The 13,224-nt window shown below is 41.9% G+C and overlaps 1 protein-coding gene across 1 annotated transcript; it reads right to left on the reverse strand.

Moving 5' to 3' along the window:
- Positions 1-1,063: 1,063 nt before the first annotated feature.
- Positions 1,064-11,525, reverse strand: ralbp1 (ralA binding protein 1). The gene is made up of 10 exons (XM_080907136.1): positions 11,413-11,525; positions 9,133-9,435; positions 6,597-7,028; positions 6,158-6,507; positions 5,489-5,650; positions 4,599-4,730; positions 4,160-4,270; positions 3,958-4,079; positions 2,979-3,099; positions 1,064-2,806 (listed from the first exon to the last, which is right to left on the reverse strand). Exons 2-10 carry the CDS (start codon positions 9,380-9,382, stop codon positions 2,504-2,506), a joined length of 1,983 nt encoding a protein of 660 aa, XP_080763262.1. The 5' UTR covers positions 9,383-9,435; positions 11,413-11,525; the 3' UTR covers positions 1,064-2,503.
- Positions 11,526-13,224: the final 1,699 nt, after the last annotated feature.

Genomic DNA, 13,224 nt, shown 5'->3' on the forward strand with positions numbered 1-13,224 from the left:
AGGCAATTCTCAGTCATATGGTCTTGTGAGTTGTGATTTTATTATTTTTCATAGAAGAGTGAGGAATGACTGTGACACAGTAAATGTTGCAAGAAATCTATGGTTAAAAAAGAAAAAGAACACCAGGTAAGATGGATGCATGGATCCATCCCCCACCTTCTATCAACAATTTAAGCTGCTGCTGTTGTAATAATGAGGGGAATCTTTTCTTGGCACACGCTGGGTGAAGAGAGCATCTTTGTAACCACAACCTAACTGAGTATTGTTGCTGACATGTTCATATCCTTATAGACATCCCTTTTTTTAATCTCTTTTTTTGTTCACTGTGCTCAGATGTCTCCAAATATCTCAAAAGTCACCAGATCTCTATTTCATAGAGCACCTTTCAGATGTGGTGGAACAGGAGACTCAGCCAACCACTCAACAGTAATTGTGTGATGCTGTCATTATCTTTATGGTTAAATTTTTCCAGCACCTTGTTCAATCTGTGCCATGAAGACATAAGAATTAAGCCAAATCTAAAGGAACAAAAATGTTACAACCTTGTAATAACAAGTTGTACCTAATAAAATGCCCAGTGAAGGTATGTATAGCTCTATGGTTAATATTAATTGTATATCTATAGAGCCAACATTTCCTGAAAAGCAGTAGACTATGTAAATCTACTCTTTTAAATTACAACCATTGCTTCCTTCCAAGAGAAAATGGTCATTATGTTATGTGAATTCAAGTCAAGCTTTAATTTTGAAAAGACAGTTCCTAACATCCGTTGTTCTCTTAGTTTTTTTAGTCCTACTTGACCAGCCTAGTTTCCAAATCGGAAACCAGTTAAAGCCCTGACCAAAAAAAGAAAAAAAGAAAAAAAGCTGGGTGGCTCCACTATCTCTTGAGTAATTTGTTTTCAGAGTCAAAGTCCAGCTTTCTATTCTCTCAGAGATGCTCAGGTTTGTATTTAGGCAGATACTGTGTAATGGAAAATGAGAAGTACTAAATATGGAATACATGTCCAGCCAGACATAGTCGAGTGAAAAGGTAAACTTGAGGAAAAGAGACAGTGAGATAATTATTTTAGACTGACACTTTATTCTTCACAGCATTACTGTCTGTAACAATCAGCTACAAAAGCTCAGAACAATATGAAAATAACCTCACGAGAAGCTTCTGAGCCTGTTCTAGTTTCATGGAATCGGGAGTCCAGATGAGATTGTATGGATTTGCCTGTGACCAAAGCAGGGCAGTCGCACTCGCGTAACTCCATACAGGTTATTAATGGTAAAAAAAGAAAAGAAAACAACAACAAGAAGACAAAACACGAAGAGCTGAAAATACAGTATGTTTGCAATTTTACAATAATATACAGAAAAAGTAAATCAGGACACATCTCTGCCTTAAATATTATCGAACAATGACATTAGGTTGCAGCAGACACGGATCAGCTGTGAAATGAAAGGATTGAAGAAAACCTCCACACATGAAGAGTACAAAACAAAGTGTCTCCACCCATATAGGAAGCAAAAAATAAATCATCAGCACAGACTTGTTACATCCTTATTAAACTGGACAAATATGATCTCCCGCTCTTCCTCGTTAGTGCAGCGCAGGCAAAGGTAACTGAGAAGACGACTGCACTACGGAGCAAAGTGTGGCCTCCAGCTGTTTGTCTGCGTTTTGCAGCGATGAACACACATTTGTTATTTGGCTGTTCGTGTTTTCATCCACCGGTTAGTTGCGAGGTGCAACACTTCTCTGTATGAATCTGCCGTTCAAAAAAAGAAAACGAACCAGAGACTCTACAATATATTTATTTGTATATTTATATATTACTAAAAAGCTGCAACTTAAAATTAATGTACTTCTTGAATAGTCATCTGTGTACTTCAGAATACTACTTAAATATATAATATATAGATAGACCAATCATAAATTCTTCATCATTCAAAAAGCTTTTGTTATCAGTGGTTCTCTGGGGCATCCTCAAGTTATGGCACAGTGGTCTCTATCCAAAAGAAAAAGTCAAATTTGCATCAAGGTAAGGGATGAATCTGAGCGACAGGGACTGATGACATTTGTGGTCTAGTGATCGCTTCCTGACTTGCTCACCAGTGAGAAATAATCTACAATCTACCCTCTCTTACTCTCATTGCCTTCATTTCCCCTTCCTGCCCCTTCCTTCCTCCTTCATACAGGCTTGGCACAGCATATTTGAAAACATGGTCCCTGCTAGTCTCTTACAGTGGTAGTCAGTTGTCCGCTACACCAGCTAAACCTAGCATTTGTTTGTTTTTTTCAGGGTGGTTTTTTTGCATGAGGATGTGAAAAAGAAGGTTAGGACACCAAAGATGATATAAAAGGTTTTTCCTTGTCTGCCACTTGGTGGACACGGTCACTAATGAGCTCTGCAATGTGAAATCTCCAGCAGGATAGCGAGCAACGCTGCAGGACAACTGGCCCACGGTAGAGACGAACACCAGCACAGACGACCATCAAAAGCATCACAGAGGTCTCACATGTTGGTGTCTCTCTTGTCTTTGTTTGGTGAAGGCTTTGATGGATCCTTAGCTGCCTTTCCGTTGGTGGTGGCAGCAGCTGCATCGGCGGTAGGAGCCACGGCAGCAACGGAGCGCTTGGTTTGCTCATCGCTGCGGGCCTCCGGGCTCGGCTGTGTGGGTGGAGCCTGCTCGGCTGGCGGCTGGGCGGTCAACTCCTGCTGTAGCTTGTGGCTCTGCAGGAGGCGAAGCTGAACGCGGAGCTCCAAGATGGCCTCCTGCTCCTCGTGGATGGCCTGGTTCAGGTGAGTGTTTTTGTTCTTCAGGGCAACAAAGTACACATTCAGAGTTAGATCCTGTAAAACTCCAGCCAATACTTTCACTATTACCAGAAACAAAAGCATGCTGAGCTTCTGGAATACGAATAACCACAATTTTGTCAAACACCGCAGGACCACCGTAACAGGTAGTGGAGGCTGGATGCTTTCTCACCTCTAGTTCCTCGTTTTGCTTCTGCAGATCTTCCAGTATCATCTGCAGCTCTTCCTCATCCTCGCTCTCACTTTCGCTGTCTGATGAATACTCCTCTGTCTCGCTGCGACCCTGCTGCCGACTGCGGAGGAACACAATGCTGGCTTACTGCTAGGATCTAATGTCGTGTTTTACTTCATGGTCCCATAAACTTGTCCGACCACATACACGGTCTTAAAGCAACTTAAAGCAAGACTTAAAGTGGCTGCCGAATGTTGACTGGTTCACAGGTGAGCTGGAATAGAGCAGGGAGGGATACTGGAGTTCACTGGGAATGGGAAAAAAACTTCAAAGATCAAAATACAGAGTATTAAAAGCACAGGCAGTGGCTGCAGTGGACACTTTTCATTGCTTTTAACACTCTGTTTCACTTCAGCTCTTTGTGTGTTATCACTTTGCTCTCCTCTGTGACTGGCTGATGGACCAACAACAGCACAAGCAAGAGTGGCCCATAGACCCAAGTAGCCCATACACCTGTTGGGCCACATACTTGTATAATGCCTCTATCTGGCAACAGAGCTCACTCCAGGCAGACGGACAATCCCTGGACTTGAGTGGACAGCGAATGCACCATTTCTGCTCGACCATAAAACCAGAGGGAAAACATCATGTTTTTCTCTCAAACAGGCTCAAATGTCATCAGGGGTATTGCTGCTAATGAGGAGACATTCACAGGGGTTCACACAATGCAATGGTACCAGAGTGTTGTCCTGAAAACAGCCCAATATGGTCCTTCACGCACAAATCAAAGGACACAACAAGACATCCACTGAGGGATCTGAAATCAGCAGTCACACTGAAAATGATCTAAAGATCCGCAAGAAAATGTACCTGACTGGGACATTGACCACTTTTACATCAGGTATAGATTATAAATTTTACACTTCCAACACTGGAACTCTTTGTTCACACCTCATATTTAATCACTGTCCTCTTTTACCTCTGTATGTCTGCAATCTCTGCCCGCAGCCTCTCGATTTCCTCCTTCTCAGTAGCAATCTGTCTACGCAGCACCTGCTCAAGAGAGATCAGCTCCTCCTGCTCCGTCAGGATCTCATTCTCCTGATTATCGAGAGAACGAGAAGACGTTTAAAGGTTTTCTTGGCAAGCTGTTGATCGATGTGTTTTTATGAATTACTCACCTGTGCTAAAAGGAGGTTGATGACTTCCTCTTCATTCTCAGTCATCTCCTCCTTAGAAACGTCTTCCTTTGACAGGCTTGCTATCTCCTGGGCTATTTTACTCTCGCACTCCTAAAGCCCCACGGAGAGCAGACACATACAGCACAGTTAGAAAGTAGTTCTAGTTGACATAACAAGACAATGCTTTAATCTTGGTCGATTCATCTGCATTTGCCTTTTTGTTGTTACTGTGTAGGGCCACATTATAGTTTATTAAGGACTCCCAGCTCAATTTAATACAGACTAAAGAAACAATCTTACTGCTGTTTCCTACCTTAATGAAGGTTATAATTTCTATACATCTCAGAAGAGGTGGAAATTCAAACCCTCACTGGTATTACTGGGTATACGAACAGCTATTGTATCCAGAGAAACATAAATACTGACATAGACAGATTACCTGACGTTTGGCCTCCCTCAGTTTGCGTTTCAGAGCGGTCAGGATTCTCTGAACCTCCCAGAGCCGCTCCTCTTTGGACAAGTCCTTCACCCCTGCCTGCAGGTCCCGGTGCAGGCAGTTCAGGAGGAACTCCTACACACAAATACCTTCATAAATATTGGCTGAAATTTACTTGATGACAACAATCCGCTCAAGACAAGTAGAGGAGCCAAGCACATTTAAAAACGTAGTCAATATGAGAATAAAAAAGTCCAAGTATTAAGTAGCAAAATAAACCATATAATCTTTTTAAAAAGGGCAGTCTGAGATTCACGCATAACCACTTATAAATGACAAATAAAGTTAGTTGCCATGGATAATTAACATGATTTGAGCATCATAGGACAAAAAAATCTACAATAACTTTTCAGTATATTCTAAGTTAGGTGATCTAGGAGGGATTGAGATGTGTGAGCCTCCTCTGGGATGTTTTATTGTTTTGGAAATCCAGGCCACGAAGGAACATTTTTTAATGTTAAAGAAACAGCTTCAGCCGAGAGACTGGGGTTCAAATCGACAGACTAAACCATCTGAAGCTGACGTGTTTTCTGGCATTTTCTTTTATATACAGGTGAGTTCTGGCACACTGAGAAACAAACCCAAGATAAAGATGTGTACTGCTGACAAGACACTTTAATATAAATAGAAAAGGCCTTAAAGCTGCATTACTATGTTGTAACATTTTAAAACCTGCTTTAAGGGAAAATCATCATCTGCTTATATTAAAAAAAATAATTTCCTTTTGCAGCAGATATTAAGATATGAAGCAAAAGAAGAAACTTTTTTTTTTTAAACTCATTTGTTCAAACACTAAAATAGGCAGTCATTAGTTGCCACAGGACCGAACCCACCTGCCGTCTGATCTCCTCTTTGATGCTCTCCTGGGTCTCGGGCAGAGCCGGCATCGTCGCCATGTTGGACCAGCGGAGTGGCCGCACCACTGGCTTCAAGACTACATCCCCAAACAGCTCCTTCACGTGGGTGAAGAACATGTAAAGGACACGATTCCCAATCTGGAAAGGAGGCACACGGATCACCAGAGGGAAACGAGCACAAAGCTGAATTGTATCTGCACCAGTTCCTCCACAATACAAATTCCTGCATGTTTATTTAGCCTGATTAAACTGGCCCTGGACTGTGCTCATTAAGTGGGAGAAGTATTTATTTAACAGAGTTGTGGCGGCTGCTGCTGCTGGTTCAGAATAAGTGGAGCACCAACAGAGATGTCCCCTATGGGAATAAATTAGCTTCACTAAACTGGGCCAGGGTTTCAGAGATGAACTGACTCTTTGATCCAATAAAATTTCACTGGTTTGTTGCTAGGGGGAGGGTTGTTTTTTTTTTTTTTTAGCTATATCTGAGCCTGAGCCAAAGCGCCACATTATTATTTGATGTTTAGTTTGCCTGTTGCTGGAAAATTGATGTTCTCTGCCCCAGCTCATGATCTTCTTGCATATTTCTTCCCTTTCCCATGTAACGGTGCATTTGCATTTTCACTGACTGATCTCCTTCCCACTGACCTGTATGGTGGGGTTAAGGACGATGGAGATATTCTGAATATTCATCTTCGTCTCTGCCTCCCTGGCAATGACGTGGTCCATGTGTGTGACGAGCCAGGACAGAAGCAGTCGGCTCTCCAGCGGCACTTCGGTCAGCAGCCTCTGAAACTCCGTCACCTTTTCGGCCTCGACCTGCCGACCGCAAGCATCCTCGAACCACTGGGCCAAGTCTCGACCGAGTATGTTTTCGGGCAGCTCGCGGAGGTACTGCTTCAGCAGGCTGGCGACCGTGTGAGGGTCATACTCCTCCAGGCATGGGCACTCCTCTCGGTCATACGCAGCTTTCAGTTCATCTACTTTGGACTTCATACCTGAAAGAAAAAAAAGAGCCAATGTGAGTAATCAGAGACGTTGTTTAAAAAAAAAAAAAGGAAGAAGGTAGAATCAAAATGTTTGATACCTGAAACCCGGTAGATGCCCTCACACTTCATCCCATAATTTTCAATGTAGTCCACACACTCTCTAAAGATGGCTGGTAGCTGGATGCCATCATACAGAGCTGTCCTCTTGATAGCTTCAGCCAGCGGGGCTCCAAAGATGGGCCTGAAGGTGGGGGTCTCCACTGGGACCGGTTCTGCCTCTGTGGCTGGTTTCTTCTTCTTCTTCTTCTCCTTCCACTGTTTCACCACATCTGCAGCTGTCAGGTCCTTTGACTTCTTATCCTTGGCTTTGTCCTCTTTGGGACCCTTCTCTTTCACCTTAAAATCCTTTTCTTTCTTCTTGGAGAAGCTCGGCTTCTTGAACACGTGGATTCCCTTGGAGCGCTTCATTTTGGACGGGCTCTCTGCTTCGTCTGCCGAGCTGTCCTCCTGGAAGGCGGCGTATCCTTCCGCTGTGAAAGTAAATAAAGAGTAGAAGAGGCAGAAATCAGGTTAGATCTGAAGGGAGTAGCACCTCTGTTTTCTAATCTCCGTCCTATAACCGAACTATGATAGCAGCGAAACAGAAAGAGGAAGAGAAACGGGTGAGAGAGAGAAGATAGCAGAGGAGGGGGAGAATGAGGACTAGGAAAAGAGGTCAGCCACTGATTTAGCATAGCTCCCACTGCACCTTACAACGCTCCTCTCCAGAACAGCTCACTCTAAGCTTTTTTTAAAGTGATAGCGAGGGGCCCCTTGTCACTTTCAACCTCCTAATTTTATCTACGCTGGGTTTCCCCAAGAATGGGCTCTGTGTATCACACCGCTGCCTGAGACACACCTTCACTGGGTTCAGTGGGTGTGTGCTGAATCTGTCCATCTCTTCCTCTCTCCCACCATATCCTGGTGTAGGAGCTAAATCCAGGCATGGAAAAATCATGACAAAAAAGTGGACGACGGTGAAAAACATCCCCAGCAGAGGAACATTTCACACCACTGCAGCCATCAGGATGGAAACGTGGGAGTAGCTCGCCTCATTAGTACTGATGTGACCTTTAGCTCCCTCGGTAGCTCCCAGTTGTTAAAATACAAGGTTTGAAATATTCTACATTTTTCTCCTTGTTGATGAATAACACAGCCATGTGCCGCCCTCTAAAACATATATTAAAAAAAATGTTGGAATGTTTTTGAAAATGTAATCTAATCTTTGGCTCAATTAAACTAGATTATAGGGTTTGTAGTGATTTCTATTATGTAAAACCTGTCCTGCTGCGCCTGTGAGAACAACATCTGACAGCTTTTTATTACCAGACTTCATTTCCTGGTTGTTTGGAAATGGTTGCAAAGCTATAAAATCGTCCTTATTTCATAAACCAGCCCAAGTCTGATTATAAATGTGTGTCCTGTTGTGGTCTACTGTTGTCAGTATTTTCCGTTTATCTCACTGTTTTAACCTCTTGGTCTCAATTCAACTTTATTTATATGTTGCCAATCATCTCAAGGCACTTTATAATGTAAGGCAGAAACCCCACAATAATATAGATAACTCAAACAACCTCCTTTAAGCAAGAACTTGGCAAAAGTGGGAAGAAAAAACTCCCTTTTAACAGGAAGAAACCTGCAGCAGAACCAGGCTCAGGGAGGGGTGGGGCCATCTGCCATTACCATTTGCAGGTGAGGAGGAGACAGAACAAAAAAAGAAAAACACTGCGGAATAGAGCAGGCGATAATAAGAACTAATCATTAAAGGGAAAGTGGTGTATAAACACAAAGTAAGTGAAAAAAAGGTATTGTGAAGTATTTTGAGAGATGGGTGTCACAGTTTAGCACCCACTATAAAAGCACCTTTTTCTTTCAACTGTACAGTGTACTCTGTTGGTTGCCATAATACTACAATGCAATTAGAATTAAGGTGCTACTACAGTTTATTGCATGATAACTCAAGCACAAGCAAACACAGCGATAGTGGTGATAACACAATCTATACTGCAGAGTTGGATATACTCAGTAAACTCTGGCCACCCTGCTTGGCTACCGTTACGTGGAAACACGAGGCCTTTTATGTAAACTCTGGACAACATCAGAGTTTATGTCTAATCAGAACTCAATACTGTCTGAAGTCGCCTTTTCCCACATAGCACACAGCAGGAGACGATAAGAGGGAAGTTCTCACTACTGGAGTTTAGATTAGAATGTCCTCAGTGTACACACTCACTCTCTTTGAAGTCAGCAAACAATTAAGTTCTTTGTTCCCAAGACTGGACTTCAGTCACACTTTGTGTTAGGGAGCTAAAGTTTAGATGTTAGATCTAACATTTGGGTTCTCATGTGCACGTTTTTTCAGGTAATGCCTGGAAAAGTAAAAGGTTTTAGAAGAACCAGATTATCATATTTCCACATCCAAGAAAACTGTTTTTTTTTCTACACAGGTATACATATTTAGATCACCTGGTGCTAAAAAACTTTTTCAAAGTGCTATTTTCAGAGTCAAAAATAAGCCTGCAATCTCAAATAGTTCACTTGTGCTATACTGTCCTTCCCTCCCTCAATCCATGTTTCCCAAAAAAAGCATCTTACTCCTTTTCTCCTTCTTCTTGAACTTGTTCTTCTTCTTGCTGTGCTCTTTGTCATCGTCGGAGACATAGGCGTCGGGAGGCTCGTGGTGATGTCCATCGTGAGGCGGCGATGGTTCCCCGGTGCGGTACAGCCCGGGGAATTTGGTGGGGCTGATTTCCTCAGAGCTCGGGGTGCGGGCCACGCCCCCGGGGTGCTCGGCCCTGCGCTGCTCTGCGGGGCTGCTACTGGGGGGCAGGAAGCACTCGGTCATGGCTGCTTTGGCCTAATCACTCCTCTGATTCACACGTCACCCCTCCATCACACCTGCAGTGGGCAGAAGTACAGAATTCTGACTCAAACCAGTGTTTCAACTCATTGTTCAAAAATCTTTTCTACAAAAACATCAGTAATTGTGCACCTTTTCAGCCATATAATCAGACTAGAGCACTTAGCTCATTTGTTAATGTTGTAGTTTAATCTCAGGACCAGTGACTTAGATATATCCTGTGGATACCGTATGCTGTCTTTTACAACCTGTTCGGTATAACAGAGCTTAATTTTCTATGTTAGAGCACACTGCAACGATAGAAATATGCTTTCACAGCAAGGCAGATAAACTCAAAACAGAATCCAATCATTGTCAGAGAAGTATGTCTACCACCAAAAACAAAGATCAAGTTGTTAAAGCGAACAACATAGTTATAACACAATTTACCGCTTAAAGTTAAACATGTTTAACATAAGACTTTGCAGACAGATGAGAGAATGTATGTAAAATAATCACGATCTGTAACCGATCTTTAGATGTTAAGGTAGCAGAACAGTAAAACAAGCTGGAACTCTTTCCTGTGTTGTCTTCCTTTGTTTCTAAACAGTACGATGATAATCCCTAAAAAAATGCAACTGCACCAGTAATGTCCACCCACCAGATGGGGCTTCTGTCATTCAAACAATCCCGCATCCAACATGTCAATCCAGACAGCTGGAGTAGGAAAAAACCAAACGATCACCTCACCAGTCAGAGACACAGTGACTTATCTGAAGCTCATCATCTCACATTACTGTAAATCATGTGATGGGCTGTATGCAGACAGCTACCTGACACAGCCCAATGGCTGTCCGCACTGTGGACGGTAAACAGAAAAAGGAAGTGCTGAGTACTTCCACATGTATAAGGAAGTGAGTTAAATTACGTGACTGCACCTATTGATTCTAAGGTTTTGTAGGCTGAACATCATGATTATTATAGTTAACTAAAACTAGATGTGAAAAAGAAACATGTTAGGTAACTGGGATATAAAATAAGAAATGAAACCTTAATCTTAAACCAGTCATGAGTATCTATAAAAGGAGATAAAAGAAAATAAGTGCACACAGGAAATGTCAAGGTTATTTTTCCCCCCCTAATTTAGTCAATTCTGAAGAAACATGAGGAGGCTTCAGCGCAAGTGTTTGGGGTTTTTTTTTAAAGACTGTGATGTTTAGATGATTCATCAGTGTTGTGTTGGTCTTATCAGAGCTACTTACAAATACCCATCATATTACATATATAAAAGACTAAGACTGAAACAAATAAAAGCTACACATAGTTCAATAGTAAAGACCAAGCTGAAGCTGGCAAACCTACTCTGGAAGCTAGTCTACAACTAACCTGGTCTGACAAAATGATCGTTTGAAGACAGACAACTGATGAAAAATATACAGGTATGAAAACTATGTTTAACATCTCCTAGATGATGGACAACAATACATAACAGAAATTTATTTAGGGTGCAATGAATTCACGTTTTTCAAGAAAATAAGCAGCCACATGTTCCTTTAAAGTATCCTAAATTAACTCTGGTTGCAAACAGATTATTCAAGCCTGACTCTCTTTTAATCTTCCTTCGCTTTGGGAAAATTAAATCACCATTTTCTGCTGGGTTCCTTAAAAATGACGTTAGAACAGCTGGCTACTTATTATCTGCTCATTTGTTTAAATGGCAAGGTTCGTTTCTGTATCTTCGATGAATTTACAATCAAACTGTCACAGAGAGCTGCCCTCCTGTGAACGTAGGGCCCCATATGCTAACGACAGTTCAGCTAGCTGCCATCCTGCTAAGCTAGCTGGTTAGCCAGCCTAGCTAGCTGCCATCCTGCTAAGCTAGCTGGTTAGCCAGCCTATCAGTAGCGATAAAAACCGAAGATCCGTCCAAACAAAAACCAACATCTGATACACAGTTAGCTACAGATGGTAAACTATATTTGCTAACCGCTGCATTATGTTTAATCAGGCAAAACACAAAAGGCGAGAAACTTTACCAAGTACTATCCCGTTCCGTTTATTTCACAGTATAGCTTCCGGCTGCCTGTATACCAAATAAACCCATCTGCGCTTGCGCTCAAGCACAAGTGCGTGTCGGGAAATGGAGTTAAACGCAAATAGAATCGTGTTTAACTCAAGTGAAAGAAATAGTGAAACATCTGTGAGGGAAAACAGGAGAAATATAACTGAGAAATATCATGGTCCTCTTCTTCTTGTTTCATGTGTTCCCTTCATGTTACCCCATCCATAGCATCCGCCTCTATCACACCAAACCTTTGTCTTCAAACTGCTCAACCTGAGCCGTCTCTCTGATATACTGATTTCTAATCTTGTCCATCCTGGTCACTGTCAGTGAAAATCTTTTTATCAAATCCACTGTCTCCAAACCATACACCATATGAGAACCCGCTAGAATCTTGTAAACTTTTGCTGCTTAAACCCATCTACCTTCACTGTTATACCTGTCTCCCTCTCATTCACGCACATTCTTCTCTCAAGAGGATACCTCAACCTCTCCAGGCTCTCTTCCACCTGCTCCCTACTCTCACTACAGATCACAATGCCATCTGCAAAAATAGTCCACAGAGACTTCTGCCTGACAATCACCCCTGCAAACACAAATGGCCACAGAGCTGATTCCTGATGTATCTGAAATGCTTGTTGCAGACCTCATTATTGTCTGGCTCCACATACATGCCCTGTATTGCCCTGACATACTCACATTATTAGCATATGTTTGCCTCTATAAGCTTACAATGGCTCATTCTTCTGTCATTAGGTAGAACTGAAACTTACATCAATGCACAAAAAAAAGATAACCACAAGTACATACACACATACATATATATGCCTTGACTAACACATATTTTCCTCAGCAAGTTTGTTGTTACTGTAACTTCCAAAGAGCAGTCACAGCCTTCGTTTCAGTCACAGGTTATTTTAAAGCATCTCTTCTTTTTCCTTAATCTTCCATCTGCCTTTGCTTTTCCTGAATGCAGCACAGAACCTATCCCAGCGGTTCACACACTGCTGTGCTACAGTTATGTCCATAGGTGTTTGGACAATGACACATCTGTTTGCATTTTTTAAACAAGGGTGCAGACATAATCTGGCCATGAAACTGCTAATTAATTACCGTTGAGTGTCAGAAAAGGATTAGAGTGCGTGCAAAAATTCCTTAATGTTTATTGCAAAACTTTTTTTTTCATTCCCCTGAATTACAGATTAAAGTAATAATTTATAAAAGAAACATTAATTTATATTCATTAAGACTGCAAACCAGTCATGGAAACCATAAACTCACCATTAAAGCATTTACTCATTTCTTGTATCAAGTCAGAAGTCACACCATTTTCATAGACTTCAATATAAGGATTAATGCAATTTTAAGGCATGTCTGCCAACATCCAGAAGCTACTTCATTTTTTATATATAGTCTGTTAGCAACACTCTGGCAAAGTAAGTGGTAAAAATACACCTAGTAGTTGGTAGAAGTGGGTGCTTCATTTATTTGGAGATCCTACCACAAACGTATTTTCTTTATAGGTTTCCTGGCTGAAAACAGTCTGGAACTAATGGCGTATGTTTAGGCTGTGGTATCGTTTTGATCTTAGCCACAAGTTCACTGCTATTCAAGCCAGTGTACAAGAGAAACTGTCAAACTGTGTTTTTAAAAAGCAACTAGAATCTAAATTTGGTGAAACCACATGCTATTCTCAATCATGTGTACTTTCCCCGAGCGCTGCGGTCGGACCCAGAAGACTGGTGGTCATCCTCACATATGAAACACATTATCCCTCTGATGATCT

This window comes from Rhamphochromis sp. 'chilingali' (assembly GCF_963969265.1).
Source record: "Rhamphochromis sp. 'chilingali' genome assembly, chromosome: 16".
Lineage (NCBI taxonomy): Eukaryota > Metazoa > Chordata > Actinopteri > Cichliformes > Cichlidae > Rhamphochromis > Rhamphochromis sp. 'chilingali'.

Coding starts and splice junctions, on each gene's coding strand:
- ralbp1 (XM_080907136.1), bottom strand. CDS start 9,382: ATGACCGAGTGCTTCCTGCCCCCCAGTAGCAGCCCCGCAGAGCAGCGC. Junction 7,029..9,132: donor CAAGAAGAAGGAGAAAAGGA/GTAAGATGCTTT, acceptor TTACTTTCACAG/CGGAAGGATACGCCGCCTTC. Junction 3,100..3,957: donor GAGATTGCAGACATACAGAG/GTAAAAGAGGAC, acceptor GTTCCTCCGCAG/TCGGCAGCAGGGTCGCAGCG.